At 43.9% G+C, this 16,880-nt stretch overlaps 1 protein-coding gene across 15 annotated transcripts in view; it reads left to right on the top strand.

The window, feature by feature from the left end:
* The window catches only part of ZMYND11 (zinc finger MYND-type containing 11), an 86,292-nt gene extending 70,121 nt beyond the window's left edge, over positions 1-16,171 (top strand). For 6 of the 15 annotated variants that reach the window (XM_064479258.1, XM_064479259.1, XM_064479260.1 and 3 more), the window contains 10 exons: positions 79-171; positions 1,903-1,990; positions 2,652-2,728; positions 3,774-3,851; positions 4,703-4,821; positions 7,445-7,652; positions 7,998-8,066; positions 8,858-9,130; positions 9,394-9,579; positions 15,267-16,171. In XM_064479258.1, the coding sequence (XP_064335328.1) occupies positions 79-171; positions 1,903-1,990; positions 2,652-2,728; positions 3,774-3,851; positions 4,703-4,821; positions 7,445-7,652; positions 7,998-8,066; positions 8,858-9,130; positions 9,394-9,579; positions 15,267-15,389 (1,314 nt within the window). In that variant the 3' untranslated portion in view covers positions 15,390-16,171. The remainder of the gene's footprint in view (positions 1-78; positions 172-1,902; positions 1,991-2,651; positions 2,729-3,773; positions 3,852-4,702; positions 4,822-7,444; positions 7,653-7,997; positions 8,067-8,857; positions 9,131-9,393; positions 9,580-15,266) is intronic. The other 9 variants (XM_031444861.2, XM_031444860.2, XM_031444864.2 and 6 more) reach the window with 5 other exon arrangements.
* Positions 16,172-16,880: the final 709 nt, after the last annotated feature.

Below are 16,880 nucleotides of genomic sequence, written 5' to 3' on the forward strand. Positions count from 1 at the left end.
TTCTAAGTACTTGTTTAGAAATTGATGCTTCGTCCCTGTCTCTAGCAACATTTAAACGGCTGTTTCATGACCTTTCAGGCTATCGACCTGAATAAAAAGGGGAAGGACAGCAAACACCCCATGTACCGGCGGTTGGTGCACTCGGCGGTGGACGTCCCCGCCATACAGGAGGTAACCCCAGCCACACAGCCCTGGTTGTGCACCCACTGCCCTTGTGAATGTCACGTGCTCCCTCTAGTGTTCACCAGGGATCGTCTTTTGTTTTGTTTGTGTTTTTTGGGGGGTGGGGGAGGTAATTAGGTTGGTTGGTTGGTTGGTTGGTTTATTTAATGGCAGTACGGAGGATTGTGCATGCTAGGCACGCACTTTACCACCGAGCTCACCCTCACCCCATCAGGGGTCATCTAGTTGATTAAAGAAAAAGTACGGCCGCCTGGTTAGAGTGATGTTTGGGGTGGAGGCAGTTAACACCTGGTCTTGGTTTCCTAGTTTTAGCAGCAGCGCTGAGGGGTTCCTTTCAAGGGAGGATGAGAGCCTAGACCTGATCTGAATCTTGGGAAACAATGACACAAGCTCTAGGAAACAGATTTTTAACTAGAAAGCTTAAGTTTTTAGTTTTACCTGTTTAGCCGAGGATTGTTAATGGGCTTGTTAATATTTAACTGTGGATTACAGTAAAACCCAGCGAACATGTTGACCTGTCTCTAGTCAGGGCTGCAGCTTCACCAGCTCTGTACCCACGTGTCCTTCTGAGGCTTTAAAACCTTACAGTTGTGGCTGTAACAGGGAGACCGTAACAATAGTTTAAAATCATCTTACCCATTTCTTAATCTGCTGAGAAAGACCGAAAGTGTGAAGAGAGGGATAAATGAAGCTTGTTCATAAACACAAGCAATTTTAATTCTGCCTCCTACCCCTAGACTGCACAGCTTCAGGCGTGGCCTCTTCTCCTGACTCTGGGCCTCTGAGGACGAGGCCCGGCCCAGCGCCCCTCTTGCCCTCTCCCCGCATGGCCCTCCCCACATCCCCCGGTGGGTCCCTTTGGGTCCATGGAGCACACTAGCTGGGTTGATGGTGCCTTGTTAGCAAGTGCTGACCATGAGCAAAAGCTTGTAAAGAAAATAGAGGAAGGCACGATTTTTATGCTTTCGGGAGGTTGCAGTCCAGACCAAAACACAAGCTGTGACGGTGCATCCGCAAACCGCAGAGGTGCCTGGTGGGGGGGGGGGTGCGGGCGCGGTTGTCCCCACCTGGGTGTGGCCAGGTGGCCCGGAGTGCCCCGAGCCCAGGACGACATGTCCAGGGCAGAGTGAATACTCGTATTCATAGAAGAGCCTGCGACCCTCGGTGCTGGGCAGGAGGCAGCTGTTGCCTCGTGCGTAGAGCACCTGGGACCTGATTTTAAATGATTCATAAGTCAACACTTAGTCCCAGCTGAGAATTAAAACCGTATCTTCTCTGTGGTGATGGTAAATTGTCACCAAGGCTAACAGCTCTTTCTTTTTTCAACCTTTATTCTTCTGAGTTACAAAAATGGTAGGTGTTGTAGGTAGGGTCTCACCAGCCCCACCGACCAAAGCCTTAATTACTTACAGCGCTTAGCAGCCGCTTTCATTGTTGTTACAGAATGAGATGGAGGCTGCGGAGTTCACGCTAGTGAATGGACGAGTACAGCAGTGGTCGCAGGCAGGACTGGGGTCCGCCTCAGCCCGGGAACGGTCCAGCTGCAGAGGCGGCTGTGGGCTGCTTTAACCCGCGTTCTGTCAGCTCCTTGGGACACGGGCGAGGTGGTGGTGTCATTCTGGAAAGCTCTGCTGCTTCCACACTCCGCCGTTGTGAACATAATGCAGACAAGCGTTTTCACTGTTAACCCTTTGCCATTTTGTGTTTTGCTCTTGGCAGAAGGTGAATGAAGGGAAATACCGAAGTTACGAAGAGTTCAAAGCTGATGCTCAGCTGCTTCTCCACAACACCGTGATCTTCTATGGAGGTTGAATATTTTTTGTTTTCTCTTGTGTACTTTTTTAAAATACCGGTTTCATTCCTTGTCAAGAAATATCTTTTTTAAAACATTACATTAAAATAATACCAGTGATGGGGGGAGGGTATAGCTTAAGTGGAAGAGCACATGCTTAGATGCACAAGGTCCTCGGTTCAATTCCCAGTACCTCCCCTAAACATAAATAAATAAATAAACCTAATTACCCACCCCCCAAAAATAAATTTTTTTTGAAATAATTAATACCTTAATGATTTGTAAGTAAATAGTTAGGGTTTAAACTTAAAAATATTTGGTAATGTAGTCACAGCTTATAGAATTGACTGGCCAAAAGCAAAACTCGTACACTAAATGATAAAGATACTATTATTACTCATAATTTTATGTATAAACTTATATACTTAGTTGAAAGGCTTTTTATGAACACTTTGATTAATTCTGATTTTTCCCATCATTCAGAGTTACTGAGAGAGGCCAACCTATACCTGAAGTACTATGTTATGTTGAATGTAAAATTCAGCTGCCTGTAGAATTTCGTTTTACTTCTTGGATTGTATTTAAAGTGCGCGTTTTTGTTAAGTGGTGTATGTCCACTCGTGTTAACCTGAAGGAAACTGAAACGGCAGCATGCGATTCTGGGCTGCCGCGACAGGTGGCTTGTCTTTCATTGCAGCAGACAGCGAGCAGGCCGACATCGCGAGGATGCTCTACAAAGACACGTGTCACGAGGTACTGTCCTGCCTGGAAACTCAGCTCTTGCTGATTTCCAAGTTGATGCACTTCAGAATTCCACTCTTCTTATGTACATTTTAATTTTGACATTTCCTTTAAATATAATTTTAATTTCCCATGGAATTAATGCAAATAGGCGGGAATATTCTAGCAGAACTGTTCTCAGGGAGGTCCTGGGAGCTAGACTTAGTCACTCACTAACTTCTGCAAGGGGACTCTTCTGTAACCACCCTTTCAAGTATTAGTTATGTAAGAGCACGTGACTGTGTTGCACTGGGCAGGCTCTCAACGACTGTTCTTTTTGAGTGAAAGACTCGAATTCGAGTTCTTAGGAGACGACGCAGACAAAAAAGCAGCCAAATAACGCATTCGTATTTGTACAATAAATGAGATACGTGTTTAGGAAGGGTTTCTGTTGGGCTTATTTGAAACACTCACCTGTAACCATACTGTGTTTGCAGAAGTGTCTCAACGTATAGGAAAAAGTTCTGTTTCTTGATTCTATTTCTAATTTAACTTTAAAAAGAAATCCATCAAACGTACACTCATTGAGTGTCTGCTGTGTTAGGGGGAATACAGCGGCTTCCTTGTGGGGGTCTGTGTTCTGAAGAGGGAGACCCACAAAAGGATGAGGCAGAATAGGTTTCCTTAGAAGCTGTGACAGAGCGTTGTGAAAGGAAGCAGGGCTGAAACGGAGACTGAGGCAAAGTCAGGGCTGCTTTCCCTGGCAGTGGGGGTTGTGCACGGGCCGATCAGGAAGACTTGTTTTAGGAAATGCCTTTAACCTGAGTGCGGACTGGAGCGGCGCCAGGGAGGCGGGAAGGTGGCGGTCGGGTGCACTGGGCGCCACGTGCCGTCTGGGACCTCAGGGAGGCTCCAGCAGGAGCGCGGCAGGCCCTCCCGGTGCTACTCACTGGAAACTTACAGTTTTAAGCCCAAGACTGTATACGTGACAGGACGTCACTTTGCGTGGACTTGTTTTGGGTAGGCTGAGGCACGTGTGTGTTCTGTGTAGGCTGAAACAGCCGCTTTTCTTTTCCAGCTGGATGAGCTACAGCTTTGCAAGAACTGCTTCTATTTGTCAAACGCCCGTCCTGACAACTGGTTCTGCTATCCCTGTGTATGTGACATTTCGAGATTTCTGGTTTTTTACCTCTTCGGTGTCTGATGTACTGCTCTATGAAATTGTATTTCCAGTTTGCTTTGAAGAGCATACTCCTTCTAAGTATTTTTCTTTGTATCGTAGTATGTAGGGTTTTAATGAGTGTAAACCTGAAACACAGGAAAAACATCTTGGGAACATTACCCATTTCCGGCTTTTTAACATGAGGTCCTTAAGAATGGGAATAAACCCTGAGTCCCTCTATACAAATGACGACTTGCTTTTCCTCTCCCTCTTGCATAAGAAATCTGAGTCTTTATACATATTTATAGCTGTGTGACTTCCCCTGGGATGGCCTGGTTTAGGGAGGGTGCTGACCAGAAGCCTGTGAGCCTCCCAGGGGTAGCCCCCCCAACACAGGCTAAGAGCCCACCTGGGAGGCCCCTAGTCCCTGAGACGTTACGGTGCTTCTCAGTCACTCCAGGATCTCTGACGTGGTGGGTCTGGAGAATGTCCTGAACTTCTCCCGTTTCCTGCAGGCTTCCAGGGTCAGACTGTACTCGTGAAGCCAAGTCAGGGCGTTCTGTCTGCCACTCCAACTCACGTGGCCCTTGACTTCATTCAGAGGCCACCGGCTGACAAAAGATTATTTTCACTGTCTCTCCTGAGAAGTGGAGGTCCATATTGCTTATGCAAATTTTAATCTTTTCGGTGTTTTTCTTGGAGGCAAAAATCATTCAGTCCTGGGGTGGAGGTGGGGTAGATCTGTGTGTTTAGGAGTTAGAAAAGAAATATTTTCGAGATAATGTATTATACTTGTATTTCATACTTTAAAAGTAATATGACAAGGTGAAACGTTTTATTTCCAGATTCCTAATCATGAACTGGTTTGGGCTAAAATGAAAGGTTTTGGATTCTGGCCAGCCAAAGTCATGCAGAAAGAGGACAATCAGGTTGACGTCCGCTTTTTCGGTCACCACCACCAAAGGTAATCACGGCCTGTGTGCAGCCGTCACCTGGGCCTCTGAGGGTCCCGGGGCCGGCGCAGGCCTGCTGTTCCCAGTGCTCTGGGGGCGTCGCCATCAGAAACAGCGTGAAGTGTACTTTAAATTGAGGAAACAAATCAGCATGTGACTTGACGGGGCACCTGACAGTGCTTCCTGTACGTGGTGTTTCTGGGTGTGTGTCAGTTACTCAGCAGGACGAGGTCAGTCGTTGGCACTGCTGAACTCAGACGCATGTTAATGCTGGTGTTGAGTGCATGGTGGCGGTGGAGCGGAAGGCGTCTTAGGGTGTGTGTCCCTTTTGTAGCACTGTGATGTCAGTGCAGTCGTTTTAACCATCTTTTCAAGGCTCTGTCAAAGCCGCAGACAAAAATAATCAACTCAGGAGTACAGGAGATCTTGTGATCTAAGAATGTGTATGAGGGGAAAGTTTGATTCAGTTTTTTGAATTTCATTAAATAAAAGTTAATTTAGAAAAATGAAGAATTCAATTATTTTTAAAACTACACTACTAGGTGAGAACAGTCTGATAGAATTTTTTACCTGTATTGTCTTCTTTGTCAGTAATTTTAAAACAACGTGATGGTATCTTCAGCCATGAGTGGTCTCTGATTAGCAGTATGAGTGGGTTTGCTTCACACCGCCCAGCGCACTGCACAGGCAGGAGAGCAGGGGCGCACTGTGGGCTCCTTGGCCTCCAGCTCGCTGAGCCGCTTCTGTCCTGCATGTTGCAGAGCGCTCTGGGCTGACGGGTGGGTGGGCGGCCAGATTCGATTCTGCCTCTGTTTGTTAGGGTTACTCCAGACTGTCAGGTGCTTTTTGTTTTTTGTGTGTGGATCTCAGATTTCATACCCAGTGTTACTCCTTCAAACTGAAATCTGATTATCTATGGTAACAGAAATGATTAAAAGAGAACAGGAATGTATTTATGAATTGCCTGAGACTTAATTAAGTCTCATGCTGAGAACAGATGTGAATCAATTTTTACCATATCCAAGTGGTAAATAGATGAGGAAAAAATATTCTCCTGAGTCACAAGTTTGTTCCACATAGTCAGCAGTGTTTATAACTGAAATCTCTCTCAAAACACACTGCATTTAAAAAGTGCTTTAATACTTTTATTGATTGACTGATACCTAATAGCGCTCAGTAAATGTTTGTTGACTGGAAGAGTAAATATAAATACAAGGTTTAATGGCAAGGAACTCTTCCACAGGCAGAATTTCATCTGCACTCTTTCCAAGTGCGTTTACTTTGGTCTCTAGTAAAGCACTGTCAGGTGAGACACGTTGATGTAATATTTATAAATATTCACATGGCAGTTAAAACTTAACATTTCATCTATCATTACATACAACTAGGTTATTATATATTTAACTTGTGCTTTTAAATTCTGGAGCAGACGGCTTAGTTTGTACAAGCAAGTTAGAAGTCGACATTATGGCTTAGGCTTACGTGCCAGGGTCTCTGAGATTCCTTCAGAACAGTCATAGACCTAGTACTTCTGAAACCCCGTAGTTACAGGCCAAGAGTGAGGACTCGGATATCGTGTACATCTAAGCAGAAGACTGAGACGTAAATCTGTGCATTCTTAGAGCTGCACCCCAGCTTGTATCCTCTGCTCCAGGAAATGTCTCACTCACTGTGGCTCATGCATCCTCACAGCTCCTGTCTCACCTGTGACTTTCCTTCTGTTGGAAGTCCTCCCCTCATAAGGTCCCATCAAAACCAAGCCCGAATGAAACCTTGTGACCACTCACAACCAAATGAAACCTGCTTCCTCTCCGGATTCACCGACTGTACGCTGCACTGTCTTATCACTGGGTCTTGGTTGGGCAGTGGCCGTATTCGTGGAAATGCCAGCCTAATAATTAGGCACAGCGAGTGCCATCACTAGGTTCCAGCTACTAATTCATAGCTTATGTAATCCCATCGGCTGCCACCTGGACACGGCAACATCTCCTCCAGCTATCACGTGAGGCAGGAAAAGTCATAGGTCCCCTGCACTGTTGTGCTTTGCATTGCCATTGGTCGAACAACAGGCACACGGTCAGCCTCAGTCTGGTTGGTGCAGCCTTCCAGCTGGATGCTAACCTAAGGCAGTCAGGTGATTAGCACCCAGGAGAATTCTCTTGAAATTCTGGCTTCTCCCCTGTAGAACCAAATACGGTTTTAGATCAACCGTGTGCTCCTGCTTGATCACTGAATGGAACAAACACGTTTCCATTCATTAACCGCGGCTCGTCAGATGAACAGGGCTGTAATGTAAACACACTCACTGCGTGGTGGTCAGGGGCCCTTGTTTTACATATAAGGGTCTCATGAAAATTTCTGGGCATTTTCTAATGATTCTGTGGTTCTAACATGCAAATAGCTAGATTTTGAATAGCTGACTGTTCAAAACAATAAGAGAGATTAAACACTTTTTAAAGGACTTGTGAATTACTCCAATTCTGAGAACTTTGCTTTGATGCGTGAAAAACAAAAGTCACCTCACCTCTTTTCTACTTGGTAAGTTTTTATTCAGACCACAAGTTGTACTTTACAATAGGTAGGGTTTCTACCATTTTGGAAGTTTCTAACTACCCCTTTCAACGCTGCTCACAGGGCCTGGATTCCTTCTGAAAACATACAGGACATCACGGTCAACGTTCACCGGCTGCATGTGAAGCGCAGCATGGGCTGGAAGAAGGCTTGTGACGAGCTGGAGCTGCACCAGCGTTTCCTCCGTGAAGGGAGGTTCTGGAAGTCCAAGAACGAGGACCGAGGGGAGGAGGAGGCGGAGTCCAGTATCTCCTCCACCAGTAACGAGCAGGTGAGTGGTGCCCTGCAAACCACCTGTCAGGCGCTGTCCTGCAGGAGCCCGCGTCAGCACACGCGCCTTGCTTTATTCTTCCTTTCACGTAACATTTGTGAAGTGCTCTGCGAAAGAGACCAAACCAGCTCCAGTAAACAGACGAGCCTCCCCCGACCCTGACCCCGACCCTGCCGGCTCGTTCGCTCTCTCTAGCCCTCGGCCTGAGGACTCATCCCGTGAAGGCCAAGCACGCGGTCTTGAAGGAGCTAATGCAGAGGGCACAGTGTTCGCTCCTCACGCGGGGGCGAAGCAGTGTTTCATAGGGTCTGGAGTAACGTGCTGTCACCTTTGTCATGCCCACAGCTGAAGGTCACTCAAGAACCGAGAGCAAAGAAAGGACGGCGTAATCAGAGTGTGGAGCCCAAAAAAGAAGTGAGTCGGCCGCCTTGACGCGTCCAGGTGGCAGTTGACCAGGAAGTGTTTTCACAGCTGTGGTCAAGGCAGTGCTCCTGACAGGTGCTTTCGAAGCGCGTTGCCATTGGTCGAACAATAGCAACCAAGCTGGGCGCAGCGCCCCCACTGTCACATCACCAGAGTAACACGCGTGGGGGGAGGGGTCTCCTTATCCGCGAAGCAGCACGGACCTCGTCTGGCTAAAGGGGAGGACGCTTGGCCGCGTTTCCTCCAACTCTTGATATTTTCTCATAGCATTATTAAAAAATAAAGTCTTTATCCAATAAACCAATGAGGCCAGCATTTAAAAACTGAAAGAAACTATGGCTAAGCTCAGCCTTTTAAAACTGTGTAGTCCCTGCATATTTTAAAGCAGGTGTGAATTTGTGGTCCAGACACACACTCGGCGAGAAGGGGTTTAGGGCGTTTGTTAATGACTCTCCTCCAAAGAAGTGACGGTAAGTTGATGGTGATTTCATATGATAAGTTTTCTCCTCTGGTCTATATTAAAAGAAAAAACCACAGTATTAGTATGTAATGAAATTGTAAATGAAGTTCCTGTTTAGAATTATTATACCTAATAGCTGCATGTTTAAAAGTTTTTTTAATTTATTTTTAATTGTAAAACACACAGAACAATTTTCCATTCTCTAACATGGTTTGTGAACAGCAGTTTGCTGCGTGGCTGTCTACGTGTATCAGTCCATCCTTCTCCTCGCAGAGCTTGTTCTTGAACTAGGAAATTCTGTGGCACTTTCTTTACCCTTCAGGAACCAGAGCCTGAAACGGAAGCAGTAAGTTCCAGCCAGGAAATCCCCACGATGCCTCAGCCCATCGAAAAAGTTTCCGTGTCAACCCAGACCAAGAAGTTAAGTGCCTCTTCACCAAGAATGCTGCATCGAAGCACGCAGACCACCAGTGACGGAGTGTGTCAGAGCACGTGCCACGACAAATACACCAAAATTTTCAATGACTTTAAAGACCGAATGAAGTCTGATCACAAGCGGGAAACGGAACGAGTTGTACGAGAGGCCCTGGAGAAGGTAATGCAGCCCCGCGGCCAGCGCCGCCGCGTGTGCCGGCCCGATGAGTGGGAGGGCCTCCAGCTCTCTAAAACCAGACAGGCAATAAAGTGTCTCTGTTTTCATCAGTAGCCGTACTTTGCTCACCTATTTTTATAGCCCTTAATGAAATGGAGGGAAGAGGTTTCTACCGTTCAGGTAGAAACTGTGTATGAAGGCTTTTGCTTGGTGTTCTGTGTAAATTATGAGCTGACATTGTGGGTTGTTTTTTTTTTTCATTTCAGCTGCGTTCCGAAATGGAAGAAGAAAAAAGACAAGCTGTAAATAAAGCTGTAGCCAATATGCAGGGTGAGATGGACAGAAAATGTAAGCAAGTAAAGGAAAAGTGTAAAGAAGAATTTGTGGAAGAAATCAAGAAGCTGGCAACACAGCACAAACAGCTGATTTCTCAGACCAAGAAGAAGCAGTGGGTAAGTAACACTGTTTTCTTAGAATCTGATTTCTGAAACAATAACATGGGTATGATGAAAATTAATTCAGAAAGATATATATGGCATGTGCAGAAATTATTCCTGAAATAAGATCTAATGTGAAATTGTCAACTGTCACTAACTTTTAAAAATTTTATCGAAGGCCTGTAATCTCTCATCTCCAGGTCCCACATGACAAGTATCGCTCGGGATTATTTTGTTAAATTAAGGTGCTGATACTTCAGGACAGAACACACTTAGTACCACTGATTCGTGTCTTCCCTTCTACGCAAGTGTTTTATTTGGAAAAGCTGGTTTGGCCCTGACTTCTGCTAGTAACTCCTGGTGGTGATATCTAACTTGTAAAATCGTAAACGTTAAGTATCGTAATAGCAAATTAAGCGTTTTTTAGATTTTACTGCGTTTAACATTTATGCATTAGATTCTATTAAAGAAATCAATTACTTTTACTTCATAGCAGTAACATCTTACTGGTCTTTAACTTCACTTAAACACTGACAAATAGTTCATTTTTTATTACATTCTGTTTGTGACTCTTGTCTCCTACCTGTTTTAGCAGCTTCTGAGCAGACATTCTCCACACATCTCAGTTAATTGGCGGGGAAAAAAGTTTTCTTCCCCAAAGCTCTTAACTTGGTTTTAATTTTAATGAATTACTGTGTGAACTTTTGTGAGTCTTCATTTGATCCAGACTACATTCTGAAATGTCTTTAAATACATGTGAAGTAAATGTTTTGTGAGGGAAGTAAACATAAAGATTGTGATAAAGATTTGACAAGGAGGAAAGAGAAACTTAGATATAATTTAGAAGAAGAAAACTTAGAAGGAGAAACAGATGAGTAATGAAATATAAATATCGCTGGATGGGAATTAATGTGTTCTCGAGGTGGTAACCAGCAGCGCCCTGACACCAAGTCTGTAATTCTGCGTCCCGCAAAGGTAAGAGGAATCGTAACAGCTGGACTTAAGAAGTGGCCGTAAATTTACCAACGAATCAAGGAAATGGGAAGAGGGGGCTGTGATAATTACACTGCTTTTTGTAACGTCTTTCCATTTGTGAAATAGCTGAAGTTGGTATTATTATACGTGTCTGTTTGATTCCACACATAAATGATACCATGTGGTTTTGGTCTTTCTCTGACCTGCCTCACCCAGCATGATTCCTCAGGGTCCATCCATGGTGTCACACACGGCAGGATTTCCTTCCACCGCGTGACTGAATAACCGTCCATCGTGTGTGTGTGTGTGTGTGTGTAGTAATGAATACACGTACACACACAGACACGCCACATCTTAATCCATTCATCCACTGATGGACACTCAGGTTGTGTTTGCTTGTCTTGACTGTTGTAAATATGCTGCAGTGAACAGGAGGGTCCCTGTTCCCATTTCCTTTGGGAAAATACCCAGAAGTGGAATTGCTGGATCGTACATGGGTGTTGTAATTTTAATTTTTTGAGGAATCTCCACACTGGTTTCCATAGTGGCTGCACAAATTTACATTCCCATCAACAGTGTAGGAGGCTTCGTTCCCTTCACATCCTCGCCGACACTTGTCTTTGATGATGTTCATTCTGACAGGTGTGAGGTGTCTCGTTGGGATTTTGGTGTGCGTTTCCCTGATTGTTAGTGGTGTTGAGCCATTCATGTGTGTCTGTTGACATTCTTTGGAAAAATATTTAGGTCCTTTGCCTGTTTTTAAAAAATTTTGTTGAAGTATAGTTGATTTACAATACTGTGTTAGTTTCAGTTGCACAAAAAAGTGATTCGGTTATGTGTGTGTGTGTGTGTGTGTATTCTTCATTATAGGTTATTACAAGATACTGAGTATAGTTCCCTGTGCTCTACAGTAAACCCTTCTTGTTTATCTGTCTTCGATACAGTAGCGTGTGCGTGTTAACCCTATGCGCCTAATCTATCCTGCCCCCCACCCACTTACTTATTTTTAATTGTGTTGTTTGGGTTTTTTTCTCGAGTTGTGTGAGTTCGTTATGTATTTTGGTATTAACTCCTTACTGGATGTGTGGTTTGCAAATATTTTTTCCCATTCGTAGGTTGTCTTTTTATTTTGTTGATGGTTTTCTTTGCTGTGCAAAAGCTTTTTAGTTTGATGTAATTCCACTTGTTTACTTTTACTTTTGTGGCCTTTGCGTTTGGTGTCAAATAGAAAGAACATCATTGCCAAGACCAGTGTCTAGGAGCTCATCTACTGTTTTCTTCTAGGCGTTTGAGAGTCTCAGGTCTGTAATCTACTTTGAGTTGATTTTGCCTGTGGTGTAAGACAGTGGTCCCGCTTCACTCCTTTGCATGTCACTGCCCAGGTTTTCCCAGTGTCAGTCACTGGAGAGACTGCCCTTTCCCCACTGCATATTCTTGGCTCCTTTGTCATGAAGTCATTGACCATATCCGTGTGGGTGTATTTCTGGACTCTCTATTCTGTTCCATTGATCTTGGTATCTGTTTTAAAGCCAAACTATACTGCTTGATTTATATCCCGGTTTTTTAGATGAGGAATTTGAGGCTAATGAGATTAAACAGAGTGACTAGAAACCGACTTGGCAGAGCTGGGACTCACCCTCCTAAGCTACTTCTGCTCTAATTTCTAGTAGACTAGTGACAGATTTAGAATTATTCTTGTATTATAATTAAACCTTGCAGTATTGTAAGAAATAGCACGGTACTGAAGGACAGAGTGTGTGTAGCTATGTCAGATGCCAAAAAGATAGATGTTAAGATGGCATACAGCCAAGAGGAACATAGGAAGAAAGACACACCCTTTAAATACATCCAGAAAGAAAGGAAGAAATACAAAGCGAACGCATAAGTAACAGGATAGTGCTGCCCAAAGTGTTATTGAAAAATAAGGAAACTAAGAAGTTACATAAGCTTGGTCTAAACTCACATGACCAGTTAACGCAAGCCCAGATCCAAACCCAGATCTGACTCATTCCAGTTATTTCCAGAATTAAAACATGCCATCCACACTTTGTAAATAGTAACTTCACTGAAGCTGCAGTTGTTGACAGAGGATCACAAGAAATATAAAAGTAATTTCAGTAGATAAGAAAGCACAGCACGTGCACTTAGAGGGTAGAATTTTAGGTACGAAACGTAGGCTGTTTCCCCGGGTCCCACGCCCAGGACTCTTACCATCAGCCGTCAGGTCTAGGTCTGTGTAGGCCTGTCTGCAGAACTGTCTGCAGAACTCACCTGTCTGAACAGACCCATTCTGAGGGCTCACATCCAGCACGGCCTCACCCTCCTTGCCTGTGCATCCTCGCTGCGGTGTCTTTTTGATCCCATCACTCTTGTGCCAGCTCAGCTTGAAACCTCAGCTTTTACCCTCTTACCTTTTCCTCCCCGTGTCCAGACAGTCCAGATTCACATGTGTCCCCCCTCTGTTAGACAGCATGTCCTCGATGTGTGTATTTTTATCCAGTCTGTCAGTCTGTGTCTTTGGCTGGAGAGTTTAGTCTGTAAGTTCGCAGTAGTTACTGGCCAGGGGACTGACTGCTGTCGTTGTGGTTTTTGTTCTCCACACGCCCTACACCATTTTTGTCCCTCATCTCATACGTTCTAGTCTTCTTTTGTGTTTAGTTGACTTTTTGGTAGTGAAATGTTTAACTTCCTTTCCTTTTGTTTATATTCTATTGCTTTTTTCTTTGTGGTTACCATGGGGACTATATTTAACATCCTAAATTTATGAGACTAATTTGAATTTATAGCCGTTTAACGTCAGCAACACATAAAATCTCTGCTCCTTTACTGGTGATGCCGTGAAATTACGTCGTCATTCACTGTGTACCCAAAAACATAAATTAAAAATTACTTTCTGTGTAGAAAAAAAGATTTGGGGTTACAAGCTACTTTACAGTAATAGTATAAAAGCTAGTAACGACTTTTTCCTTTAAATCTGTTAGTTTCTTAAATCATGCAAGAAACTGAACGTGCAGTTACGAGCCATTGTTGGCTTGACACCGGCTCTGTAACTGCCCACGTGCGCGCCTTGACCGAGCTCCTTCCAGCTCCGCCTCCGCCTCCCCTGCAGGACCGCCTCGAGCACTTCCTCTGTGGCAGGTCCAGTGGTCCCGCAGCTTTGTTTATCTGGGATTTTAAAGTTTTCTTCCTCACTTTTGATTCTCCAAGGCCGAGAGTTTCCTTTTCCTTTTAGCACTTCGGCTGTATGGGCCCTCTGACGTCTGCCCCAGAGTCTCTGACACGTGCTGATGGTTACTGACGGTCCTGTGTGCGTGGTGTGCGTGGCCGCTCCCATGAGTCCCGGTGGTTTGTAGACAGCACGTCTGGGGGTGGGGGGGGCTCTCAGAGTTTATCGTGCTCGGAGTTTTTTGAGCCTCTTGAGTGTTTATGGTCGTAGTGTTCTCGCTACTCTTTGCTCGCGTCTCCTGCTGGGGCTCCCTCGGGGCACAGCTTGGTCCTTGGGACGGTGTCGCACAGGTCCCTTTAGCTGTTGGCTTTTCTTCAGTCTTTTCCCTGACGTGTTGAATTTCATTGTCCTGTCTTGTGCCTGCTCAAACCTGCCTTTGAGTCCCTGCAGTTTTTCACCTCAGTTAACAGGTTTTCTTTTTGTTTCTGCTTCTTACTGGTATTTCCATTTTGTTCATAACATTGTTTTCTTGACTCTCTCCACATCATCCTTTATTTCTTTGAGCTTCTTCAATAGTTGTTTAAAAGTCTTCATCTAGTATATCTGCCAGGATGTCTTTTTCATGGACAGATTCTGCTGATTTTTTTTTCCTTTGAATGGTCATGCCTTCCTGCCTCTGTGTGCCTTGTGATGTTTTTGATGTTGAACACTGGATGTTTGATTCTAGTAACAGGGTTACTACAGCTCATTTTCTCCCCCTTTGCCTAGTTTGCTCTTTTATTTTTCTTTACGGTGTAAATTAAATGCCGTCTTAGGTCTTCTCTGAGTCTTTCCTTGGGCATATACATTTCACTTCCTAATTTTCCCCATATATGCAGTTGGTTTTGAATGTCTGGCTTGCAGAAGGGGCCCTAGAAGGGCCCTGGGCCTTTAACTCTTCTGGACATAACTTTGGCTGGAGGAGGAGGGGCTTGCGGGCCGTGAGGGAGGTGCAACAGCAGTGGCTGCCCCTGCGTGTGGTCAGAAGCAGCCGGCAGCAGGACAGAATCCTTGCTGCCCACCGGGCGCGTTGCACCACGCAGGAGCCTGGGGCTAAGCGTGAGGATGGGTGGCTGTCCCTGTCCTCAGAGCTGGAACTGACCAAAATTAACCATAATTTACTGTTCAAGCCTCCTGCTGAAAGTTGCAAGCCTTCAATAGACTTCAGAGTTCCAAAATAGTTATTTCAGACAGATTCTACAATAGAGTTGTTGTCCAGGTGGGAAGACAGATTCCTGGTGCTTCCTGCTCTGCCATCTTCTCTATTTTAATAAAATAGAAGTTACTTGTGTGTGCTGATGGGAATGACCCAGTAGAGATGAAAAAAGTTGATGTGGTACCACGTTTGCTCACCAATGGCTGTGTGCTGTTTCCTGCCATCCGTACTCTGGTGTCTTGGTGATATGAATTGAAGGTTAAGCCAGAAAGATCTGTAAACACACAACATCCAAAGTCCACGATTGTAGCCAGTTTCCTGTGCGTTTCCTCCCATCTAACGCGGGTCACGGTTTCTCGTCTGCAGTGCTACAACTGTGAGGAGGAGGCCATGTACCACTGCTGCTGGAACACGTCCTACTGCTCCATCAAGTGCCAGCAGGAGCACTGGCACGCAGAACACAAGCGCACCTGTCGCCGGAAAAGATGAAGGCTGGTTCTTCCTGGAGAATCACTGACGGTTATTCTTCTCAGACACAGCGGTTTTTGTTTCCAAGAAGCCAAAATTGTTTAGAATTTGCTTCCCATTTTGCACCAGCCTTTAAACACTTTTCGTGAAGAAATTTTGCACAGTAGTTTAAATCTTTTGTTAATGCTCCTCTGGAGTTTTTCAGGGGGTAAAAGTAACATCAGTGGAGGGTATTATTTTAAATAAATTTTAATTGAGAGTTTGTTGCATTTTCAGCAAATTTTAAAACATTTTTAGGTTTTACAGAGATTTTAACCTTTAAACAACAGATCTTTAAAAAACAACAGGTGAATACGAGTGAGTTTAACAAAGAAACATTTAAAATAGATCTGAATGTAAGAACTACAGAACTGTTTCAGAAGTAAAACATACTACCTTGATGTGAAATTTATTTCTTAACCTTGTTGAGCTGGTTTTGTTCAGCTTACGTTACTGTTTAAAGGCATTATCTGTTGGTTATGCCAGTGGGTATGTGATTGAATTTAGGGAACAGGGTTGACACAGCAGGTGCTAGTCCTGCATATTTTTTCTGAAATATTTCCCAATTGTGTTTTTCATTATTTCTTTTCAATATATAACTTTTATAACAAATTATTAGCTTTGATCTTGTAGTTTTAAATTGCAGGGAACTGGGGTAATCTTTTACTGAGCTGGATCTTAGAGAAAAAATATTTAAATTTTAAAGTTTGCACATTTCATCTTTGTCCTAACATGAGTGCTTGTAACAGAATAAACAACAAAAATAAAAAAGCCAAAAGCCACCTTTATCAATACGTGAAATTATCGATGAGGCAAACAAATTTCTTCAGTGCTCCCCTTCCCTCCCTGAGTGTCGTCTAATCGCCTGTTATCTGGTGTCACCTCGCATATTGTAAGTTAATACTAAGAGGAAAGAAAGCACTTAAGTTTCACAGAAGCCGTTGTTTGTAGTAATGGCTCATTGCCTACTAATGGACTCCATCACTGTACACAGAATGAAGAATAATGCATGTTAATTTTCTTGTATTAAAGATGCCGTGATTTGTAAAAAGTCTGTATTTTGCGGAATGTCTGGATTAAGAAGCATTACCAATAGGAATGGATCGATAGTTGAATAATGATTTTTTTTATACATAGATATATAAAATACAGCCAGGAAAACTTAAATTACTTTTTTTAAAAGAAAACTCACAATTTATGTTTTTTCAAAGACTGATCTTAGACCAAGTCAAATTCCCATTTATCATTTAGTTATTTTTTAAGGTTAGAGAAATAATTTGTAAATATTTATTTAGACCTTTGATATTTATTAAAGCAATTACACACAGTGGAAGTGAAAGAATCAGGAGAAAAACCTTTTAAAAAGTTTTCTCCAGGTTTGTCAGGGTCACTCTAAAGATAAAATGTAACTAGGTCTTCTGTGAAATAATCACCCACCCAGCTCTGATGCTGTTGCAAGATGGTGGTGACACA

This window comes from Camelus dromedarius, chromosome 26, assembly GCF_036321535.1.
Source record: "Camelus dromedarius isolate mCamDro1 chromosome 26, mCamDro1.pat, whole genome shotgun sequence".
NCBI classification, from domain to species: domain Eukaryota; kingdom Metazoa; phylum Chordata; class Mammalia; order Artiodactyla; family Camelidae; genus Camelus; species Camelus dromedarius.